Here is a 25,858-nt window from a genome sequence, read left to right as displayed (position 1 = left end):
TTATTAAGAAAAAACGACCGACAGGAAGGCGAGAAACACGTTTTTATTTCAACAGACTCTCACCCGCTGTCAAAACTCTAAAGACCGACTGCGCAGTTCCTGTCTTCACAATAAAAGCCCTGCTTCATCCTGCCTGCGCTAACAAAATAAGAGTCTCAGAAAGCTAGCGCGCGCAAGCTAGCAAGCTACGGAGTTTGCCGTCAATGTATTTCTTGTATAAAAAGGAGTATGGAAGCTGGATAAACAAAAAGCAAGCACTTTCATGTGGTATTGGACAGAAAGGAAGAGTTTTTTTCTCCTCCATTTGAAAATGTGGACGTTATCATCACTACTGTCTGATTCCAATCAATGCAAGTCATCACATGTAAAAGGATATACACTTTTATTTTTCATTACTGTATAATTGTTTACCATTGTACTGTCATTGGAAGGTAAATAACTTTATTCTAAATAAATAAACAAACAAAAAATAAAATAGACTAATTTCTGTAAGCAAAAATATAATATGCAGATCGGTTGGTAGAGTGGCCGTGCCAGCAACTTGAGGGTTCCAGGTTCGATACCAGCTTCTGCCGTTATTTTTGTTTGTTTTTTAAAAAGTAACTTAGAGCAATATGCAAACAGTGCCTTTAATCCATTATATGGGGAATAATCACGTTGTTGCAAACAATCTACATCTCCCAATGATGCCACAAATGCATCCACTCACTTGACTTGAGCCTCAGCTTGCATGAAGATAAACTCCCACTTTCTGGCAAAAGCCCTCTGTAGTCTAGCAAAGTTCTCCTGCAGAATGCAAACAAACTTGACGTTAGAGAAAAATCACTCAGAATCTAATAATTGCCTTATTCATTCACAGCGTTCACTTGTGCTGTCAAATGATTAACTTACTTAATGGGACGGTATAGCTCGGTTGGTAGAGCGGCCGTGCCAGCAACTTGAGGGTTGCAGGTTCGATCCCCGCTTCCGCCATCGTAGTCACTGCCGTTGTGTCCTTGGGCAAGACACTTTACCCACCTGCTCCCAGTGCCACCCACACTGCTTTAAATATAACTTAGATATTGGCTTTCACTATGTTAAGCGCTTTGAGTCACTAGAGAAAAGCGCTATATAAATATAATTCACTTCACAACTTAAACATCTTAAAGTGCATTTTTTTCCCAGTTGCCATCACACGATCACGGCATTCTCGCTCGTTGGTCCGTGTTGATGGGCTCATATTGCCCACCCGGTTTGAAGCTGGAATATTCCCACAACAGGACATTTGGCTTTGAAATCGTACTTTTTTCCTTGCTCTGTAGAACTTCTCACAAAGGAGTTGCGAGGCTCTCTGTCCGTACTTCCTGTTTGTGTAAAGCTGGCAGCCTCGCTGTCCGCCCGCCAAGACAAAGATTGTGAATGAGTGAAAAGAGGGCTCGCTCCGTACAGTTAATTCTTCTGTTAAATATGCACAGAGTGAGACCTCTTTCTCCCTGTTGGAAGCGAGAGACGAACACAACCATTCTGATTGGCCAACATGTCTGTCACTCAAATGGCGATGAAGGTGGAGAAAAAAGCCTCGGATCCTTGCGGTCAAGTTGTGGCACTAATTAAGATGAACGAATGAATCGTGCAGCCCTCGTTCGTGTTGCACATTGTGAAGTATTTGTCACATGTTTGTCACTCACCTTGTCCCCCACAGCCATAACCTGTCCACATACAAGGAGCTCTGCTCGCTGGCTAGCGACCTGAACCAGCCCGATCTGGTCTACAAGTTTATGAACCTGGCCAACCATCACGCCATGTGGAACTCCCGAAAGGTACTGGTCTCCTGAAGTCTGCTGCACACATGAAGGTTTTCTAAATCTGTACCAGACTCCACACAAGAAGATAAACAAGTCAGGCACTTTTAATCTTGGTGTGTTGTGCTACGTAATATTAACACGGCACACACACAGTTGTCCTTCACCGTGTCACCTTTCAAATATTGCCATATGGGAAATATTTTTGGTGGATATTTTTTTGTATCAGGACATGTTTTGGATGGCAATATTCATATTTGTATACACTATTATTATTTTTGTGTGTTTCACATAGGGTTGTACGGTATACCGGTATTAGTAAAGTACCGCGGTACTAAAGAATCATTTTCAGTACTGTACCGCCTCTGAAAAGTACCAGTCCGCCACCCCAAGTATCCGCCACTCTTACAAGTATCATCCCTGCAGGACGAGGAATAGCTAAACATGCTTCACTACACACCATAGCACCAGCGTCAAAATGTAAACACACGCCATGGGTGGATCCACACTTAACATCCACTGTAATGATACCAAGTACAGGAGCGTATCACGTCAATATTTTTTGGCATCACATCTTCTTTTGTTTAAAAAAAATGTATATTATGTTTATAAACTCAGTAAATATGTCCCTGGACACATGAGGACTTTGAATATGACCAATGTATGATCCTGTAACTACCGTATTTTTCGGAGTATAAGTCGCACCTGCCGAAAATGCATAATAAAGAAGGAAAAAAACATATAAGTCGCACTGGAGCATAAGTCGCATTTTTTAGGGACATTAATTTGATAAAAGCCAACAGCAAGAATAGACATTTGAAAGGCAATTTAAAATAAATAAAGAATAGTGAACAACAGGCTGAATAAGTGTACGTTATATGAGGCATAAATAACCAACTGGTATGTTAACGTAACATATTATGGTAAGAGTCATTCAATTAACTATAATCTATAGAACATGCTATACGTTTACCAAACAATCTGTCACTCCTAATCGCTAAATCCCATGAAATCTTATACGTCTAGTCTCTTACGTGAATGAGATCAATAATATTATTTGATATTTTACGCTAATGTGTTAATCATTTCACACATAAGTCGCTCCTGAGTATAAGTCGCACCCCCAGCCAAACTATGAAAAAAACTGTGACTCATAGTCCGAAAAATACGGTACTTGGTATCGGATCCATACCCAAATGTGTGGTATCATCCAAAACTAATGTAAAGTATCAAACAACAGAAGAATAAGTGATTATTACATTTTAACAGAAGTGTAGATAGAACATGTTAAGTAAGAAAGTAAGCCGATATTAACAGTAAATGAACAAGTAGATTAATAATTAATTTTCTACCGCATGTCCTTAATAATTTTGACAAAATAGTAGAACTGCATCTGCCAACAGACTAATTAGAAGCCTTTGTTTGCTTACTTACTACTAAAAGACAAGTTGTCTTGTATGTTCGCTATTTTATTTAAGGACAAACTTGCAATAATAAACATATGTTTCATGTACCCTAATATTTTTTGTTAAAATAAACCCAATAATGCAATTTGTTGTGGTCCCCTTTATTTAGAAAAGTATCTAAATAATTTTGGTACCGGTACCATAGAATTGGTATCGGGACAACGCTACTTTCACAGGTTTTTATTTTCAACTTAGTTTTTTCCATATTCGCGTCCCTTTTTTCAGTTGTGTTTCTTTTTAAATTCCCTCTTCTTTTCTGAGCGTAGAAATGTAACGATGCAGAGTTCTGTCAAATATCACGGCTATACCGAGACAAACATGGATCATTTAATTTTTCCATTTCTGTAGCGCTTCTACTACATCCTCCAAGTACGTCTAGGTTGACACAAAGATATAACTTCAACTTGATCTCCTGTCTTCTTCTACGGTGTTTTGCCTGCCAGCCCAAGTCTAGTAAAACCGCTTCTGCTTGAACTTGATGTAAGCCCCGCCCTCCACGCCAAATCGCTGCCATTAATTTGAAACAAAGAGAAGTGAATGGGAGAAAGAAAAAGTTGAAAATAGCAACCTGTGAAAGACAATAAAAGTGTACTAAAATGTGAATATTTGCATTGAAAACATGCCATGATACCAAAAAGTATCCACCAAAAATGGTGTATTTTTTCAGTGTTTATATTTTTTTGATGACAAAACTTGTTTTGCTGCTAATGCAACTTTTTCTACAACGCCAATTTTTTTCCCACTCCCAAATGTGACTGGCAGTGTTTTGACTCCAAGGAATGGTCGACCCTTCTCACAACCCCTCCAACATGATGTTTTCAGGGCGCCGCATTCGGCTTCCACATGATCGCCACCAAGGCCGGGGAGCAGCTGGCCCCGTTCCTCCCGCAGCTGGTGCCACGGCTTTACCGCTACCAGTTTGATCCCAACCTGAGCATCCGCCAGGCCATGACCAGCATCTGGGACGCCTTGGTCACTGATAAGACGCTGGTAGGACACGCCGCTCCTCCATCCGCATGGAGACTAAAGCATGTGTGTATTCATCTGTCTTTATTGGGCCGGGTTAGGTGGACAAGTACCTGAAGGAGATCTTGCACGATGTCATCTCCAACCTCACCAGCAACGCCTGGAGGGTGCGGGAGTCCAGGTAACAAATCTAAATGGGAAGTATGTTGACCAACTATTAAAAGAAACGTGTGGTAGTAAATGTCAAATCTTGCAGCTGTCTGGCCCTCAACGACTTGGTTCGCGGCCGCCAAGCTGATGACATCATCGATCACTTGGCTGAAATGTGGGAGACCTTGTTCAGAGTTCTGGACGACATCAAGGTGAGCACCGGGAGATTGGAGGATGGAAATGCATCACTCTGAAAATGTCTTATACATTGTATGACTCGTTATACGCATTTCCATTCCATTTTCCATTTTATTCATTAAAAGCAAACAAAAGAAAAAAGCAACATAAACTAGATGAGGCAATTCCTGAAGGAACTGCGTGTGAATGCTCCAATGCTGAAGTTGAAGTGAAATGCTGACAGAATGTAGTATGAATGTAAGAATAGTTTGAATGGGGAAGAGTTTGAATTTCCAGGAAAACCGGAATTTGGTTTGGAACTTGGGAAATTGTTAGTTTGAATGTGCAGGATGAGTGGAATGTGTTGATGTTGGAATGTTGTGAATAGGTTGAAAAATGTGGGAATTGTGCAACATGGAAAAATGTCCCATTCATTTCAATGGGAACTTCCTGGAAATTTGGGGAAAAGCGGGATTTAAAAAAAAAATCCCGAATGTCCTGAATGAGCTGAATTGGTTGGTGTTGGAATTGTTTAAATCGGTCAAGAAATGTTGAAGTAGTAACAGTTTTTTAATTGAGAAATTTCGGGAAAAACCGTGATCTTCTCAAGTTCTTAAACCAACTTGGTTTTTTGTCCTGACTAAGAGGAATGTTTTGACGGTGAAACGCTTGAAATGGGTTGAAAAATGTGAAAGAAGTCATCGCACTAAAAAAGGTTGGAAATAAGGTTAGAAAAAAAACGGAAGTCCTGGAAATTTGATGAACGTGGAAAAATGGGAGTTGGAATGTCCAGGATGTGTTGAAGGTGGAATGGTTTGAATAGGTAGAAAAATTTGGCAATTGTGGAAGTTTGAACAATTGATAATTCATTTTGAATGGGGAAAATGTGCCTAAAAACTGGGAATTCTAGGAAATCCGGGATTTTTTTTTTAGAATTACTGAAGGAGAGCACACAATTCCTGAACAGGCTGAATATTTTGAAGGTGGAACAGTTTGAATTGGGTAAAAAATGTGGGGGTCCCATTCTTTTCAATGGGAATTTCGGGAAAAGCGGGAATGTTTTTGAAAATGCTAAAACATTTTAATGTTCCAAATTAGTTTAAGGGCAGCACGGTGGGAGAGGGGTTAATGCGTCTGCCTCACAATACGAAGGTCCTGAGTAGTCCTGGGTTCAATCCCGGGCTCGGGATCTTTCTGTGTGGAGTTTGCATGTTCTCCCCGTGACTGCGTGGGTTCTACTCTGGCTTCCTCCCACCTCCAAAGACATGCACCTGGGGATAGGCCCCTCCCACCTTCAAAGACATGCACCTGGGATAGGTTGATTGGCAACACTAAAGTTGGCCTTAGTGTGTGAATGTTGTCTGTTTATCTGTGTTGGCCCTGCGATGAAGTGGCGACTTGTCCAGGGTGTACCCCGCCTTCCGCCCGATTGTAGCTGAGATAGGCTCCAGCACCCCACGCGACCCCAAAGGGAGTAAGCGGTAGGAAATGGATGGATGGATGGAAATTAGTTTATTAAATGGTTGGTGTTGGAATTTTGCAAAACGGTCGAGAAATGTTGAAGTTGTAACATTTTTAATTGAGGAATGGTATTACGGAGTTCCTGGTATTTCGGAAAAAAATGGAATTTTTCCAGTTCAAAAAACTTTTTTTGTCCTGATTAAGAGGAATGATTTGACGGTGGAACGGTTGAAGTGGGTTGAAAAATGTGGAAGGAGTAGTCTACAGAAAAAAAGATTTGGAATAAACGGGAATTTTGCGAATTCCTGGAAAAAATGTTTTACTTTGATAAATGATAGTTTGCATGTCCAGGATGAGTGGAATGTGTTGAAGGTGGAATGGTTTGAATCAGTTGAAAAATTTGGAAATGGGGGAAATTTGAAAAATGGCCAATTCATTTTGAATGGGAGAAATGTCCCGGAAAACCTGGAATTCTGGGAATTTTTGGAATTTGTCAAGGGAAAGCCCGCGATTCCCCAAATAATTGTGTGTATGTTTGGAGCATTCACACACCGATGAATAAAAGAAGTGTACAACATCTGCCTCACATTCACACACCTTGTTCAACATAAGGTCATATTTCCACTTCCCAACAGCAAAATAAATACAACTTCATTCTACTCAAAATTATATCTTTTCATTATTAGGATTTCTTCTTTTTTAAAAAAAATACAGAACAATATTTACATTGTTTTGTTCCACCGTCAAGTTTGTTCCATCCTTTTATTGAAATTCTTCCTCCATTGTCATTGTTTTAAAACTAGATTTTAAAAAAAAAGTTCAGTTCCTTTTAGATCAGAGATGCCCAAAATGGAGCCCTGGGGCCAAGTTTGGCCCGTCTTGTCATTTTGTTTGGCCCCGCCAAAGTGTAACTACCACATGTATTACATATTCATAATGAACTCCTTAAAGTTGCACAATCATTGATGCATGTCTGCAAGACTACGCTGTTAAAAAAAAAAAGTCAGTAGATTTAGTGAAAACCTGACAGTTCATTCACCAGAAATTTACAGTAAAATCATCACTGCTATCTTTTTTACATTTACAGTAATATACTTTGATAACAGGAAACATATATTTGACAGTAAAAAAGTAGCAGCTCAGTTGCCAGATTATTGCGGTAAATATAACATTTGTATGTACTATATTAATGCACTGTAAAAATGACTATTTTCTGTTAAAAAAAAAAGCAGCTCAAGCTAAACTATTTCAATTTACAGTAATGTACTGTAAAAAATGGTCATAAATTTAAGAGAAATGTGGTAAGTTTTTTTACCCTTGTGTGGTGTTTGGGTCTGTGGGACCCTTTTTAATTTTTTATTTTGTGGCTTTTAATGCCTCACAATCAAACACTTTTATGTTAAAATACTGAACAGATGTTTACCTTATCCCAATAAACATCTGTTTAACATGTGTGGTGTTTGGGTCTGTGGGACCCGTTTTCATTTTTTATTTTGTGGCTTTTAATGCCTCACAATCAAACACTTTTATGTTAAAATACTGAACAGATGTTTACCTTATCCCAATAAACATCTGTTCAGTATTTTAACATAAAAGTATTTGATTGTGAGGCCTTAAAAGCCACAAAATAAAAAATGAAAACGGGTCCCACAGACCCGAACACCACACAAGGTTAAATTTGCAGTCATTTGGTTTTACGGTAAAATTCTGGTGACTGAGCTCCCAGTTTGTTAGTTTTTTACTGTAAAATCTATTTTAAAAAAAGTTTTACATGCTAGCTAGTTGCGTTTGATTTAAGACTCTGCTGTATGGTAAAGTTGTGACATTTTGACGCTCTATGGCAAGGGTGCCCACACTTTTTCAGCCATTTTTGTTTACATGTTAAAGGTGTACAAAATACAAGCATTCCTTTCTTTTATGAAGACAAGAATATAAGTTGATTGTGATGACTTGCATTGATTGGAATCAGACAGTAGTGATGATAACATCCACATTTTTTATATGGAGGAGGAAATAAGTCCTCCTTTCTGTCCAATACCACATGAAAGTGCTTGCTTTTTGTGTGTCCAGCTTCCATACTCCTTTTTATACACTTTACAAGAAATACATTGGCGGCAAACTCTGTCGCTTGCTAGCTTTCTGAGACTCTTATTTTGTTAGCACAGGCAGGATGAAGCAGGGCTTTTATTGTGAAGACAGGAACTGCGCAGTCGGTCTTTAGAGTTTTGACAGCGGGTGAGAGTCTGTTGAAATAAAAACGTGTTTCTCGCCTTCCTGTCGGTCGTTTTTTCTTAATAATGATCTGGCAGCAGCCAGCGTCATCTCACAAGACCCTGAATTGATTAACGTAGACCCCGACTTAAACTTATTGGGGTGTTACCATTTAGTGGTCAATTGTACGGAATATGTACTGTACTGTGCAATCTACTAATAAAAGTTTCAATCAATCAATCACTCAAAACCCTCGGGTGCCGTGAATGTCAATCAAGTGACCAAAGTCACGTCTTGGTGAAGATTGATGATCCATCATTTTTAGGTCTATTTTTGTAATGCCTGGCTGGCGAAGGACTGGCACACCCTCCACCATCCTTCACTAGCTCACCATCCACGTGATGGCCACACCTGTTTTATGTGCTTTATACATGATTTCCATCCATTTTCTACCACTTGTCCCTTTTGGGGTGGCTATCTCAGCTGCATTCGGGCGGAAGGCGGGCTACACCCTGGACAAGTCAATTAGTTCGTGAAAATATTGTATTGCATTGTTAAACAAATCCTGATGGTTTATTTGAATGATTTAGACAAATCTTGTTCTGAGCCTGCCATGGTTGTATTTTCAGGAGTCTGTGAGAAAGGCTGCAGATCTCACACTGAAGACTCTCAGTAAGGTACAGCACACAATCATTGCTGGATGGAATGTCGATGTAGGATTGAGAAGGTGACTCTGCACAGGTGTGCGCTCGCATGTGTGAGTCTACTGGGTCTACGGCACAGAGGACCGTGGCTGCACTGCTGCCCTCCTTGCTGGAGAAGGGGATTGTCAGCAGTGTGTCTGAGGTCCGCGCGCTCAGGTATGTCGTTGTTGTTGTCTCTCATGTCTCAATCACTAAGAGGTTGTGGTTTTTTGTGCCAGCATCCAGACCCTGGTGAAGATCAGCAAGACAGCCGGCGCCCGACTGAAGCCCCACGCTTCCCGACTCATCCCAGCCTTACTGGAGGCCCTCAGCACCTTGGAGCCGCAGGTCCTCAACTACCTGAGCCTAAGAGCAACCGAGCAGGAGAAGAGTGCCATGGATGCTGCCAGGCTGAGTGCGGCCAAGTCCTCTCCAATGATGGAAACCATCAACATGGTAGCTAAACAGCAGGGTTGTATTAGTCTTGTTAGATCCGGGGTGACCGCTCCATGTGTTGTGTTCAGTGTTTGCAGCACGTGGATGTTACAGTGCTGGCAGAGCTGGTTCCAAGGCTGTGTGAGCTGCTCAAGAGTGGAGTGGGCCTGGGCACCAAGGTACACCTCACTCTTTCTGTCTCCTAATTCACACCCCTTAAAATAACATTTTATCTCAGCCTCCCTCCTCACCTTCTGGCTGAGAGCTCTACTTAAAGTTTAAATAAGTACGTCACAACTTAGCCAGACTGCAAAACCCCGTGAACACAGGCATCCAAAACTGCCTGCAAGCTCACGCCCAAATACAAGAACCTTATAATTTGACGCTTTAGCACAAGTAGCCAACATTATACTAACACTAAAAAATACAAGAACCTTATAATTTGACGCTTTAGCACAAGTAGCCAACATTATACTAACACTAAAAAATACAAGAACCTTATAATTTGACGCTTTAGCACAAGTAGCCAACATTATACTATCACAAAAAAATACAAGAACCTTATAATTTGACACTTTGCACAAGTAGCCAACATTATGCTAACACTAAAAAATACAAGAACCTTATAATTTGACACTTTAGCACAAGTAGCCAACATTATACTAACACTAAAAAATACAAGAACCTTATAATTTGACCTTTTAGCACAAGTAGCCAACATTATACTAACACTAAAAAATACAAGAACCTTATAATTTGACACTTTAGCACAAGTAGCCAACATTATACTAACACAAAAAAATACAAGAACCTTATAATTTGACACGTTAGCACAAGTAGCCAACATTATGCTAACACTAAAAAATACAAGAACCTTATAATTTGACACTTTAGCACAAGTAGCCAACATTATGCTAACACTAAAAAATACAAGAACCTTATAATTTGACACGTTAGCACAAGTAGCCAACATTATGCTAACACTAAAAAATACAAGAACCTTATAATTTGACGCTTTAGCACAAGTAGCCAACATTATACTATCACAAAAAAATACAAGAACCTTATAATTTGACGCTGTAGCACAAGTAGCCAACATTATGCTAACACTAAAAAATACAAGAACCTTATGATTTGACACTTTAGCACAAGTAGCCAACATTATGCTAACACTAAAAAAATACAAGAACCTCATAATTTGATGCTTTAGCACAAGTAGCCAACATTATGCTAACACAAAAAATACAAGAACCTTATGATTTGACGCTTTAGCACGAGTAGCCAACATTATGCTAACACTAAAAAATACAAGAACCTTATAATTTGACACTTTAGCACTAGTAGCCAACATTATACTAACACAAAAAAATACAAGAACCTTATAATTTCACACTTTAGCACAAGTAGCCAACATTATGCTAACACTAAAAAATACACAAACCTTATGATTTGACACTTTAGCACAAGTAGCCAACATTATGCCAACACTAAAAAAATACAAGAACCTTATAATTTGACACTTTAGCACAAGTAGCCAACATTATGCTAACACTAAAAAATACACAAACCTTATGATTTGACACTTTAGCACAAGTAGCCAACATTATGCCAACACTAAAAAATACAAGAACCTTATAATTTGACCTTTTAGCACGAGTAGCCAACATTATACTAACACTAAAAAATACAAGAACCTTATAATTTGACACTTTAGCACAAGTAGCCAACATTATGCCAACACTAAAAAATACAAGAACCTTATAATTTTATGCTTTAGCACAAGTAGCTAGCATTATGCTAACACTAAAAAATACAAGAACCTTATGATTTTACGCTTTAGCACAAGTAGCCAACATTATGCTAACACTAAAAAATACAAGAACCTTATAATTTGACGCTTTAGCACAAGTAGCCAACATTATTCTAACACTAAAAAATACAAGAACCTTATAATTTGACACTTTAGCACAAGTAGCCAACATTATGCCAACACTAAAAAATACAAGAACCTTATAATTTGACCTTTTAGCACAAGTAGCCAACATTATACTAACACTAAAAATACAAGAACCTTATAATTTGACACTTTAGCACTAGTAGCCAACATTATGCTAACACTAAAAATACAAGAACCTTATAATTTGACACTTTACCACAAGTAGCCAACATTATGCTAACACTAAAAAATACAAGAACCTTATAATTTGACGCTTTAGCACAAGTAGCCAACGTTATGCCAACACTAAAAAATACACAAACCTTATGATTTGACACTTTAGCACAAGTAGCCAACATTATGTTAACACTAAAAAAATACAAGAACCTTATAATTTGATGCTTTAGCACAAGTAGCCAGCATTATGCTAACACTAAAAAATACAAGAACCTTATAATTTGACACTTTACCACAAGTAGCCAACATTATACTAACACTAAAAAATACAAGAACCTTATGATTTGACACTTTAGCACAAGTAGCCAACATTATGCTAACACTAAAAAATACAAGAACCTTATAATTTGACACTTTAGCACAAGTAGCCAACATTATACTAACACTAAAAAATACAAGAACCTTATAATTTGACCTTTTAGCACAAGTAGCCAACATTATACTAACACTAAAAATTACAAGAACCTTATAATTTGACACTTTAGCACAAGTAGCCAACATTATACTAACACTAAAAAATACACAAACCTTATAATTTGACACTTTAGCACAAGTAGCCAACATTATGCTAACACTAAAAAATACAAGAACCTTATAATTTGACGCTTTAGCACAAGTAGCCAACATTATGCCAACACTAAAAAATACACAAACCTTATGATTTGACACTTTAGCACAAGTAGCCAACATTATGTTAACACTAAAAAAATACAAGAACCTTATAATTTTATGCTTTAGCACAAGTAGCTAGCATTATGCTAACACTAAAAAATACAAGAACCTTATGATTTTACGCTTTAGCACAAGTAGCCAACATTATGCTAACACTAAAAAATACAAGAACCTTATAATTTGACACTTTAGCACAAGTAGCCAACATTATACTAACACTAAAAAATACAAGAACCTTATAATTTGACACTTTAGCACAAGTAGCCAACATTATGCCAACACTAAAAAATACAAGAACCTTATGATTTGACACTTAAGCACAAGTAGCCAACATTATGCTAACACTAAAAAATACAAGAACCTTATAATTTGACACTTTAGCACGAGTAGCCAACATTATGCTAACACTAAAAAATACAAGAACCTTATAATTTGACACTTTAGCACAAGTAGCCAACATTATGCCAACACTAAAAAATACAAGAACCTTGTGATTTGACGCTTTAGCACGAGTAGCCAACATTATGCTAACACTAAAACATTTATCACCTTTGAGGAAAAGCATGCCTCTGCTCACACTTCCTCATATTTTCTTTAAGATGAAAGAAAAATGTGAGCCAGCCTAAAAAATGTGTCGGCCATGAAAAAGCCCATAATTGTGTTTTTATTTTCATTCAGGCAATATAATATATTTTCTCACTATGAAGCCTTATATCATGTTATATATCAGGCACGCTAACAACTTGTCACATTTTTTTATTTGATTTAATGGCATTTTGTGATGAAAATGAAAATCCTTTACTGCAATGTTTTTTTCCCATGTTTTGCAATGCCAATGTTGACGAGGTGTGTGTTGTGGTCTCTTCACAGGGCGGTTGTGCCAGTGTGATTGTTTCCCTCACTGTGCAATGTCCCCAAGACCTCACCGCACACTCAGGTGACACACCTGCTGACCTTGTGGTGTGAAGAAGCACAAACTCACACTAACGCTGATGTTTGTGTTGCTGTCAGGTAAACTGATGAGTGCCCTGCTCAGCGGCATCCATGACAGAAGCACTGTGGTGCAGAAAGCCTTTGCCTTTGCTCTGGGCCATCTAGTCAGGGTAAGGACTTTAAAAAGTCACCTTTTGTCTTGCATCCTGACACTACTAGGGGTGTGCGATATAGACCATATGATATGAATCCTTATTAATACTGTTCTTCTAATGCATGTCGTCACATTCTGCCCATGTCCAGTAGGGTTGTCCCAATACCAATATTTTGTTACCGGTACCAAAATGTATTTAAATACATTTCTAAATAAAGGGCACCACAAAAAATTTCATTATTGGCTTTATTGGAACAGAAAAATCTTAGGGTACATGAAACATATGTTTGTTATTGTAATTTAGTCCTTAAATAAAATAGTGAACATACTAGACAACTTGTCTTTTAGTAGTAAGTAAACAAACAAAGACTCCTAATTAGTCTATGCAGTAACATATTGTGTCATTTATACACCTATTATTTTGTACACATTATGAGGGACAAACTGTAAAAATGTATTATTAATTTACTTGTTCATTTACTGTTAATATCTGCTTACTTTCTGTTTTAACATGTTCTATCTACACTTCTGTTCAAATGTAATAATCACTTATTCTTCTCTTCTTTGATACTTGACATTAGTTTTGGATGATACCATTAATTTAGGTATCGATCCGATACCAAGTAGTTACAGGATCATACATTGGTCATATTCAAATTCCTCATGTGTCCAGGGACGTATTTCCTGAGTTTATAAACATAATAAATTTTTTAAAAAAAGATAAAATATCGATGTATTCATAGTAGTATCGACTAGATACGCTTCTGTACTTGGTATCATTACAGTGGATGTCAGGTGTACATCCACCCATGGCATTTGTTTACATTGTGACGCCGGTGAGCTATTGTATCCTCCTAAGGTGTGTAGTGAAGCATGTTTAGCTATTCCTCGTCCTCCAGTGAGAAACGTACTTAATTTGTCGCCATGGAGGCCAGGATTAGTGATTTAAAAGTAGCTAAAACATTGCAGACTGCGGATGGATGTTAGCTGCTTACGAGCTAGCCATGTCTTAAAGCACCTTTTCCTGAGGGTGTTTCAGTCTTATAACTTCTGCTGTGGTTGGAGGAGGGAGTTGTGACGGCACAGCTCGGTTGGGGCGGCATAGCTCGGTTGGTAGAGTGGCCGTGCCAGCAACTTGAGGGTTCCAGGTTCGATTCCCGCTTCCGCCATCCTAGTCACTGCCGTTGTGTCCTTGGGCAAGACACTTTACCCACCTGCTCCCAGTGCCACCCACACTGGTTTAAATGCAACTTAAATATTGGGTTTCACTATGTAAAGCGCTTTGAGTCACTAGAGAAAAGCGCTATATAAATATAATTCACTTCACTTCACTTCACTTCACAGAACCACAAGGGGGCAATGTTGCTCTATGTATTTATTATATATATAAAAATTATAATATAATGATGCCGGTGAGCTATTGTATCCTCCTACGGTGTGTAGTGAAGCACGTTTAGCTATTCCTCGTCCTGCAGTGATATTGATACGTGTAAGAAACTTTATTTGTCACCATGGAGGCCAGGATTAGTGATTTAGAAGTAGCTAAAACACTGCCGATTGTGGATGGATGTTAGCTGCTAGCTAGCTAGCCATGTCTTAAAGCACCTCTTCCTGAGGGTGTTTCAGTGTTATAACTTCACCTTTATCTTTACTTTTTACACCAAAATGCGTCCATTCTCCCTTTTCTGTCTACACAACTGTGTCTGCTTGTAAGTACTCTGTGTGTGTGCGCTGCCCAACATGCTCCTCTGCTCTCGTAAAACCAGCAATGTCACCATGTGCCGTCATGCCCGTTACAAAAAGGGGGGCCGTGGTGGGAAACCGGTACTTTTTAGAGGTGGTAAAGTACAGAATATGATTCATTAGTATACCGGTACTATAGTACCGGTACTATAGTACCGGTATACCGTACAACCCTAGTGTCCAGCAAATTTCCAAAAATGTCCTCAAACTAATGTAGTGTCCTCACTAGCGGCTAATGTCCCTCCACAGTGCAAAGCCACTAATCCTCGCCTCCACGACGACAACTTTCCTTTACAAGTCTCATTACTGCAGGACGAGGAATATCTGAACATGCTAACCGCTAAGGTAGAGAGGCCTTGAATGTGAACGCAAGTGGGCGGATCAATATTTGTAACGATACCAAGTAATGTATCCGTATATGGCCGATACTACAGTGATTACATCTATATTTTTTATTACCGGTATCTCAAAATCTTTTGTCGAACCGGTACTTTCCAGAGGCAGTATAGTGCCGAATACGATTTATTAGTATACCGTAGCAGTACCGGTATACCGTACAACCCTGGCTTCTGTTATCATTGACATGCCAAATAATATATTGTGATGATGTAACACAATATATATATTTCATGGCATATCTCCCATATTGAGGTGTAAGATTATATAGTTCAGTGTTTTTCAACCTTTTATTGAGCCAAGGCACATTTTTTGCGTTGAAAAAGTGCAGAGGCCACACCACCTGCAGACATCATTAAAAAACGAAACTCAGCTGACAGTAAAAAGTCGTTGTCGCAATTGTTTGATATGACTTTAAAGCATAACCATCCATATACCGTATTTTTCGGAGTATAAGTCGCACCGGCCGAAAATGCATAATAAAGAAGGAAAAAAACATACATATAAGTCGCACTGGAGTATAAGTCTAATTTTTTGGGGGAAATGTATTTGATAAATAGAATAGACATTTGAAATGCAATTTAAAATACATAAAGAATAGTGAACAACAGGCTGAATAAGTGTACGTTATATGAGGCATAAATAACCAACTGGTATGTTAACGTAACATATTATGGTAAGAGTCATTCAAATAACTATAACATATAGAACATGCTATACGTTTACCAAACAATCTGTCACTCCTAATCGCTAAATCCAATGAAATCTTATACGTCTAGTCTCTTACGTGAATGAGCTAAATAATATTATTTGATATTTTACACTAATGTGTTAATCATTTCACACATAAGTCGCTCCTGAGTATAAGTCGCAAACTATGAAAAAAACTGCGACTTATAGTCTGAAAAATACGGTAACTCTTGACTCAAAGTACTGTCACCACCTGTCACATCACACCCTGACTCATTTTGGGGTTTTCCTGTGTCTAGTGTTTCAATTCTTGTCTTGCACTCCTATTTTGGTGGCTTTTTCTCTTTTTTTGGTATTTTCCTGTAGCAGTTTCATGTCTTCCTTTGAGCGATATTCCCCCCATCTACTTTGTTTTAGCAATCAAGAATATTTCTGTAGTTTTTATCCTTCTTTGTGGGGACATTGTTGATTGTCACGTCATGTTCGGGTGTACTTTGTGGACACCGTCATTGCTCCACAGTAAGTTTTTGCTGTCGTCCAGCATTCTGTTTTTGTTTACTTTGTAGCCAGTTCAGTTTTAGTTTCGTTCTGCATAGCCTTCCCTAAGCTTCAATGCCTTTTCTTAGGGGCACTCACCTTCTGTTTATTTTTGGTTTAAGCATTAGATGCCTTTTTACCTGCACGCTGCCTCCCGCTGTTTCCGACTTTGGCTACCGGCTGCCACCTACTGATATGGAAGAGTATTACATGGTTACTCTGCCGAGCTGTAGACAGCACCGACACTCAACAACAACATATAATTTGCAGACTATAATACTGGTTTGCAAAAAATATTTGTAACCCAAATAGGCGAAATTAGATAATCTCCCACGGCACACCAGACTGTATCTCACGGCCGCGGCACAGTGGTTGAAAAACACCGATATAGTTAACCTGAAGATGAAGATTCCCCCTGTGTGCCATCAGACAGCGAAGGACAGCAGTGTAGAGAAGCTGCTCCTGAAGCTCAGCGCCTGGTACCTGGAGAAAGAAGGTCAGCTGTCACCTGCATGAAAGGATGTCAAATAGTCGTCTGTGGGACTAAAACCAGTGAGGTCTATGTCCAGAGCCGGTGTACAAGTCCTCCTGCGCCCTGACCGTGCACGCCATCAGCCACTACAGCCCCGACGTCCTGAAGGCCCACGCCGGAGTGGCTCTCCCGCTGGCCTTCTTGGGAATGCACCAGGCACCCGGCGCGGACGAAGACAAGGACGAGAGCCACGACGCCACCCTGTGGGGCGAGGTGTGGCAGGAGAACGTCCCCGGTGAGGAACAACGACACACATGGCCGAGGTCCGACATTTACCACGAATGTTCTCCCGCGGTTCCAGGCAGCTTTGGCGGCATCCGACTCTACATGACCGAGCTCATCGCCATTACCCAGAAAGCCCTGCAGTCCCAGTCTTGGAAGATGAAGGCCCAGGGTGCGGCTGCCATGGCGACCGTCGCCAAGGAGCAGACGGGCTCGCTGGTGGCGCCGCACCTGGGCTTGGTGCTGACAGCCTTGTTGCAGGGCCTGGCGGGACGCACGTGGGCGGGCAAGGTAACGGCCGCCAACGGAAGAAATGATGACAAAGTGCTTTGACGGTTTGTGTCTCGCCTGCAGGAGGAGCTGCTGAAAGCCATCGGATCAGTTGTGTCCAAATGCAGGTATTATTTACTTTCTTCTTGTGTGGCTCAATTACATCACACAGCCACAATAATCAAACTGTCAACCTAAAGTGAGGTGGTGACTGTTCAAAGACAGAATCAACATCCACCCACGTGTTTTTTCAGCACAAATACCCATTAGTAGCGTATTTTCTGACTATAAGGCGCTCTTAAAAGCCTTTCATTTCCTCAAAAATCGCCAGTGCGCCTTATAACCTGGTGCACCTAATGTACAGAATAATTCTGGTTGTGGATATCCACCTCGAAGCAATTTTATTTGGTACATGGTGTAATGATAAGTGTGGCCAGTAGATGGCAGTAAACTACACCAACCTTTTATATGTTCCATTGAACATATAGAACATTACACACGGTGCTCAAAAATCTATCAAAATGTTTTAGTAGGACTTTGGTAAGCTATGAAGCCACACCACTTGATGGATTGTACTGTGCTTCAACATAGGAGTATTATTATGGTGTGTGTATAAGGTAAAACATTATCTGGTGTTTTAGAATAGAATAGAAAGTACTTTATTGATCCCTGGGGGAAATTCAGCACCACAGTTCGCTCACAGTAGACAATAAACACTTGGGTATTTTGTACATGTGAATAATATAAATACAGTCTTATTGTACAGCATTATTCACATGTGAATAATATAAATACATTATACAGTATTATTCACATGTGAATAATATAAATAGTCTTATACAGCATTATTCACATGTGAATAATATAAATACATTATTATACAGCATTATTCACATGTGAATAATATAAATACAGTCTATTATACAGCATTATTCACATGTGAATAATATAAATAGTCTATTATACAGCATTATTCACATGTGAATAATATGAATAGTCTATTATACAGCATTATTCACATGTGAATAATATGAATACAGTCTATTATACAGCATTATTCACATGTGAATAACATACATAGTCTATTATAAAGCATTATTCACATGTGAATAATGAATACAGTCTATTATACAGCATTATTCACATGTGAATAACATTAATACAGTCTATTATACAGCATTATTCACATGTGAATAACATTAATACAGTCTATTATACAGCATTATTCACATGTGAATAACAAATACTCTATTTTACAGCATTATTTACATGTGAATAATATGAATACAGTCTATTATACAGCATTATTCACATGTGAATAATATAGTCTATTATACAGCATTATTCACATGTGAATAATATAAATACATTATTATACAGCATTATTCACATGTGAATATAAATACAGTCTATTATACAGCATTATTCACATGTGAATAATATAAATACATTATTATACAGCATTATTCACATGTGAATAATATAAATAGTCTATTATACAGCATTATTCACATGTGAATAATATAAATAGTCTATTATACAGCATTATTCACATGTGAATAATATAAATACATTATTATACAGCATTATTCATATGTGAATAATATAAATAGTCTATTATACAGCATTATTCACATGTGAATAATATAAATACAGTCTGTTGTACAGCATTATTCACATGTGAATAATATAAATAGTCTATTATACAGCATTATTCACATGTGAATAATATAAATACAGCATTATTCACACGTGAATAATATAAATACAGTCTGTTGTACAGCATTATTCACATGTGAATAATATAAATACATTGTACATTTACAGTACATGTACAGTCAAAAGGAACATATGCATTATACAGTCTGATGGTTGTCGGTATAAAGAACTTCCTGTGTCGTTTCGTGTTGCATTTTGGGAGTCTGAGCCTTCCACTCAACGTGCTTTTTTAATTTGTTTCACAATATTGTGCAAAAGCAACTTTTCTTACCTTCTGGTACCTGCTGATCTGTATTTGGGATCTGCATAAGTCCTGAAAATTTGCGTGCGTCTGCCATTGTAGTCTGTGGTGACACCGTAGTCGATAAGCGTCTTCTTTTTCTCGATCTTCTTGTTATGGGACATTCATCCTCCACTGTCGCCATTTCTAATATAAAGTAGTGTAAAGTTCTTACTTATATCTCGCTAAAACATACCGGTGTAGTGAGTTTACATTATTCACCCACGGAACTTTAGTTATTAGAGTAGGGGTCGGACGGTTTTACTAGTGAGCCACGGATGAGGAGATGCTGCTCCGTTATTGATTGAAGTAAAGTCTTAATGTCCTTAAAACAGTTCATCATAATATGACCCCTTTAATGTGCCTTATAATCCCGTGAGCCTTTTGTATGAAAATAGACTGGAAGAGACCTGCTCGTCGGCAGTGCGCCTTATGGTCCAGAAAATATGGTCGTAGTCAAGGAGGCGATAGGCGATACATGGAGCCGATATTCATTTGCAGTAAAAGGTATTTAAACATGAATAGTTTGTCAGTAAATAGTAAGGGTGTAAAAAAATAGATTTTTCAAATTAATCGCGATTCTCTATTTGAACGATTCTTAATAGATTAAAAAAAATCAAATATATATATCTTTTTTTATCTGTCCTGTCCAGCCAGACAAATGATTTTATTGATGTAGATCAGGGGTTCCCATCACTTGGATGGTGGAGGGTGTGTCAGTCATCCCAGCCAGGCATTACAAAAATAGACCTAAAAATGATGGATCATCAATCTTCACCAAGACGTGACTTTGGTCACTTGATTGACATTCACGGCACACGAGGGTCTTGTGAGATGACGCTGGCTGCTGCCAGATCACTATTAAGTAAAAATGACCGACAGGAAGGCGAGAAACACGTTTTTATTTCAACAGACTCTCACCTGCCGTCAAAACTCTAAATGCCGACTGCACAGTTCCTGTCTTCACAATAAAAGCCCTGCTTCATCCTGCCTGCACTAACAAAATAAGAGTCTCAGAAAGCTAGCGCGCACAAGCTAGCAAGCGACGGAGTTTGCCGCCAATGTATTTCTTGTAAAGTGAATAAAAAGGAGTATCGAAGCTGGACAAACAAAAAGCAAGCACTTACATGTGGTATTGGACAGAAAGGAGGACTTTTTTCTCCTCCATTTGAAAATGTGGACGTTATCATCACTACTGTCTGATTCTAATCAATGCAAGTCATCACAATCAACTTATATTCTTGTCTTCATGAAAGAAATTAATGTTAAACATGCTTGTATTATCATTAAACAACTTGTTAACCTCTCTTTCATAAATAAATCAATATACCGTGTTTTTCGGAGTATAAGTCGCTCCGGGGTATAAGTCGCACCGGCCGAAAATGCATAATAAAGAAGGAAAAAAACATACAGTATATAAGTCGCACTGGAGTATAAGTCGCATTTTTTGGGGAAATGTATTTGATAAAAGCCAACACCAAGAATAGACATTTGAAAGGCAATTTAAAATGTCTAAAGAATAGTGAACAACAGGCTGAATAAGTGTACGTTATATGAGGCATAAATAACCAACTGCTATGTTAACGTAACATATTATGGTAAGAGTGATTCAAATAACTATAACATATAGAACATGCTATACGTTTACCAAACAATCTGTCACTCCTAATCGCTAAATCCCATGAAATCTTATACGTCTAGTCTCTTACGTGAATGACATCAATAATATTATTTGATATTTTACGCTAATGTGTTAATCATTTCACACATAAGTCGCTCCTGAGTATAAGTCGCACCCCCGGCCAAACTATGGAAAAAACTGAATACGGTACATATATATATGAATGATCCCCTCCACTTGGTCCATTGAAAAGTAGCTTCGCCTGCAGAAAAAGTGCGGCCACCCCTGATATAGAGAAGTGTTGGATACTTCGTGTTGTCTTATTTGTATTTGACTTTATTAAATGTTTGGGTAGAATGTTTTTCAACAAAACCAGTTTTATTTTAAGTAATATAAAAATTGAACAGAGCTGTTTATCTATTTTATAGAGGAATGTAGTTAATCATAGCACTGACATCCAATGTTATTAAAAAAGCATTGATTTTGAATAGTTTTTAATCAAGAATTGATTCTGAATCAACTCGTTACCCCCAAGAATCGAATCAAATCCAATTGTGTGGTGCCCACAGATTCACAGCCCTATTAAACACCTGATCAAGGCTTTAAGTTGTTTTTTAACATTATTTTTGAGGAAAGGTGGGACCAGTAGTGACATAATGTTTGATGTTGTGTTTAATTTAACATCAAACACCTTTATTATGTGTGTCTAAGAGGAGCATCAACATCTTATTTCAAAATATGGCAAATCTCCTGTGAAAATTGGTCAAAATATGACATTTCTCTACATCACAATAACTCATCTCCATTTGATACACTATTATAACACTTTATGGATTTAATACATTGTAAGGTTTCCTCCTGAAATATTGTCAACATTTAAATAAAAACAATTCTAGGCTTTTTCACGTAGATTATAGTTGAGACTAGAGATGTCCGATAATGGCTTTTTTGCCGATATTCCAATATTGTCCAACTCTCAATTACCGATACCAATATCAAGCGATACCAATATCAACCGATACCGATATATACAGTCGTGGAATTAACACATTATGCCTAATTTTGTTGTGATGCCCCGCTGGATGCATTAAACCAGGGGTGCTCACACTTTTTCTGCAGGCGAGCTACTTTTCAATTGATCAAGTCGCGGGGATCTACCTCATTCATATATATAATTTATATTTAATTATTTATGAAATGTAACAAGGTTTTCCAAAATAAATCAACTCAAGTTATGGAAAAAAATGCCATCATGGCACTGCCATATTTATTATTGAAGTCACAAAGTGCATTATTTTTTTTAGCATGCCTCAAAACAGCAGCTTGGAATTTGGGACATGCTCTCCCTGAGAGAGCATGAGGAGGTTAAGGTGGGCGGGGGGTGTTATTGTAGCGTCCCGGAAGAGTTAGTGCTGCAAGGGTTTCTGGGTATTTGTTATGTTGTGTTTATGTTGTGTTACGGTGCGGATGTTCTCCCAAAATGTGTTTGTCATTCCTGTTTGGTGTGGGTTCACAGTGTGGCGCATATTTGTAACAGTGTTAAAGTTGTTTATACAGTCACCCTCAGTGTGACCTGTATGGCTGTTGACCAAGTATGCATTGCATTCACTTGTGTGTGTGAAAAGCCGTAGATATTATGTGACTGGGCCGGCACGCAAAGGCAGTGCCTTTAAGGTTTATTGGCGCTCTGTACTTCTCCCTACGTCCGTGTACACAGCGGCGTTTTAATAACTCATACATTTTACTTTTTGACACCGATACCGATAATTTCCGATATTACATTTTAAAGCAATTTTTGGCCGATAATATCTGCAGTCCGATATTATCGGACATCTCTAGTTGAGACATTTCTCAAGTTGGCTGACATTTCTTTTTGGATGTTACAGAAAGTACGAGAATGTGTGAGCTGCTGCCTGCTCTTCTTCACTTATACAATCATCTCATGTTTGTCAAGATATTTACACAAAGTTAGCCTTTTTGGCAGATATCTTTTATGTTTTCTTCATGTCCGTCCATCTCTGTGGTGTTATTTGATCAAATCGCGCTTTTTTTAATGAGCCCACACTGCGAGCGTTGCGGACAGAGGCTCCATTGCTGCAGTAGCGAAAACAAACAAAACGGGACTGGGAAAGAAGGACAAAAACTGGATTTCCAGGCAAAAATTGGAGGTTTTGACAGGAAAACAAAGTCTCGTACTGCAAGTGGGAGAGAAAGGGGGCGTGGTCACGTGAGCACAGCTGAGCAGACCGTAGAGGAACTCTCACAGGAACTCAAATAAATGCCCTGTCAGATATTCTAAAAGACAAAAAAAAGGGTACATTTTCTCATGCAGGACAAAATGTCTGCTGCCTGAGCCGTAGTTATCTAATATTTATATTGTAATACTGGTATCATGTGTGTATTTATTGGATCCGCTGATGTAGTTGTTGAAAAAATAACATCCCATACACATCAAAATGGCAAATATCAGTACCTAATGTTCTGGCCGGTGAGTGTATTTGACAACAACTTCTACGTCCTGCAGCAGTGAGTTACAGAAGCCCTGCCCCGGCCAGCCCACCATCTCTGAGGTCCTGGAGGTGGTCTTGAAGGAATGTCGTAAGGAGAGTCTCCTGTACAAAATGGCTGCCCTGCACTGTGCCGGCGATGTCCTTCACAGCTGCCAAGAGGACCGTTTCAGCGACATGAACGACATCCTCTTCCCTCTCATCAAGAAGGTACCATCTCTAGATCATTCTTGGTTTTGTTCTGGACCATGGACCGTAGATCTTCTAGATCATTCCTGGTTTTGTTCTGGACCATGGACTGTAGATCTTCTAGATCATTCCTGGTTTTGTTCTGGACCATGGACTGTAGATCTTCAAGATCATTCCTGGTTTTGTTCTGGACCATGGACTGTAGATCTTCTAGAGCATTCCTGGTTTTGTTCTGGACCATGGACCGTAGATCTTCTAGATCATTCCTGGTTTTGTTCTGGACCATGGACTGTAGATCTTCTAGAGCATTCCTGGTTTTGTTCTGGACCATCGACTGTTCATGGGCTGTAGATCTCCTAGATCATTCCTGGTTTTGTTCTGTACCATCAACTGTTCATGGCTGTAGATCTTCTAGAGCATTCCTGGTTTTGTTCTGGACCATCGACTGTTCATGGACTGTAGATCTTCTAGAGCATTCCTGGTTTTGTTCTGGACCATGGACTGTAGATCTTCAAGATCATTCCTGGTTTTGTTCTGGACCATGGACTGTAGATCTTCTAGAGCATTCCTGGTTTTGTTCTGGACCATGGACCGTAGATCTTCTAGATCATTCCTGGTTTTGTTCTGGACCATGGACTGTAGATCTTCTAGAGCATTCCTGGTTTTGTTCTGGACCATCGACTGTTCATGGACTGTAGATCTTCTAGATCATTCCTGGTTTTGTGCTGTACCATCGACTGTTCATGGGCTGTAGATCTCCTAGATCATTCCTGGTTTTGTTCTGTACCATCAACTGTTCATGGCTGTAGATCTTCTAGAGCATTCCTGGTTTTGTTCTGGACCATCGACTGTTCATGGACTGTAGATCTTCTAGAGCATTCCTGGTTTTGTCCTGGACCATGGACTGTTCATGGACTGTAGATCTTCTAGATAATTCCTGGTTTTGTTGTGTAGCATCGACTGGTCATGGGCTGTAGATCTTCTAGATAATTCCTGGTTTTGTTCTGTACCATCGACTGTTTATGGACTGTAGATCTTCTAGATCATTCCTGGTTTTGTTCTGTACCATCGACTGTTCATGGGCTGTAGATCTTCTAGATCATTCCTGGTTTTGTGCTGTACCATCGACTGTTCATGGACTGTAGATCTTCTAGATCATTCCTGGGTTTGTTCTGGACCATCGACCGTTCATGGACTGTAGATCTTCTAGATCATTCCTGGTTTTGTTCTGTACCATCGACTGTTCATGGACTGTAGATCTTCTAGATCATTCCTGGTTTTGTTCTGTACCATCGACTGTTCATGGACTGTAGATCTTCTAGATCATTCCTGGTTTTGTTCTGTACCATCGACTGTTCATGGACTGTAGATCTTCTAGATCATTCCTGGTTTTGTTCTGTACCATCGACTGTTCATGGACTGTAGATCTTTTAGATCATTCCTGGTGTTGTTGTGTACTTGTGAGCAGAGCTGCCCACAGAGCGGTGCTGCTGTGCTGAGGTCACGAGAGGATGAGGAGGATGACCTCACCACGAAGGAGAAGGAACTGCAGACTGAAGCTGTGCTTTGTGCTTTTGAGACGCTGGGAAAGACTTGGCCCAAGAATCCTCAGACACAAGGTACGTTACAAAGCTACACGCTCCAAGGGAACACCATGGAATGTTCCTGGTCTTCAAATGTAGTTTCCTTTATTCAGGCTCCTAGAATGTTCCAGTCAGAACAATCATTTCAATGTGGAACTTCCACACTCTAGATCCTGTTCTTCTTGGAGAGCAATCATAAGGGTTCCTGGTCTCTGCCGTTGTGTCTTTGGGCAAGGCACTTTGCTCCCAGTGCCACCCACACTGGTGTCATTGTGGATTATAATGTAGATGATGGCTCTCACAATGT

General features: G+C 39.0%; 1 protein-coding gene across 1 annotated transcript in view; it reads left to right on the top strand.

Annotated features, from left to right (window-relative positions):
* LOC133634236 (proteasome adapter and scaffold protein ECM29-like) overlaps window positions 1-25,858 on the top strand; it is a 73,235-nt gene that overhangs the window by 38,993 nt on the left and 8,384 nt on the right. The window contains exons 29-44 of the mRNA XM_062027348.1: window positions 1,682-1,799; window positions 4,070-4,237; window positions 4,315-4,394; window positions 4,470-4,575; window positions 8,842-8,889; window positions 8,954-9,072; window positions 9,135-9,351; window positions 9,420-9,509; window positions 13,046-13,112; window positions 13,187-13,278; window positions 17,058-17,124; window positions 17,198-17,395; window positions 17,462-17,673; window positions 17,737-17,780; window positions 23,797-23,989; window positions 25,437-25,587. Coding sequence (XP_061883332.1) covers window positions 1,682-1,799; window positions 4,070-4,237; window positions 4,315-4,394; window positions 4,470-4,575; window positions 8,842-8,889; window positions 8,954-9,072; window positions 9,135-9,351; window positions 9,420-9,509; window positions 13,046-13,112; window positions 13,187-13,278; window positions 17,058-17,124; window positions 17,198-17,395; window positions 17,462-17,673; window positions 17,737-17,780; window positions 23,797-23,989; window positions 25,437-25,587 — 1,970 coding nt within the window. The remainder of the gene's footprint in view (window positions 1-1,681; window positions 1,800-4,069; window positions 4,238-4,314; window positions 4,395-4,469; window positions 4,576-8,841; window positions 8,890-8,953; window positions 9,073-9,134; window positions 9,352-9,419; window positions 9,510-13,045; window positions 13,113-13,186; window positions 13,279-17,057; window positions 17,125-17,197; window positions 17,396-17,461; window positions 17,674-17,736; window positions 17,781-23,796; window positions 23,990-25,436; window positions 25,588-25,858) is intronic.

Source organism: Entelurus aequoreus, linkage group LG18 (genome assembly GCF_033978785.1).
Source record: "Entelurus aequoreus isolate RoL-2023_Sb linkage group LG18, RoL_Eaeq_v1.1, whole genome shotgun sequence".
NCBI classification, from domain to species: Eukaryota; Metazoa; Chordata; class Actinopteri; order Syngnathiformes; family Syngnathidae; genus Entelurus; species Entelurus aequoreus.
The sequence above is the reverse complement of the archived record's forward strand: the minus strand, read 5'-3'. Positions and strand labels throughout refer to the sequence as shown.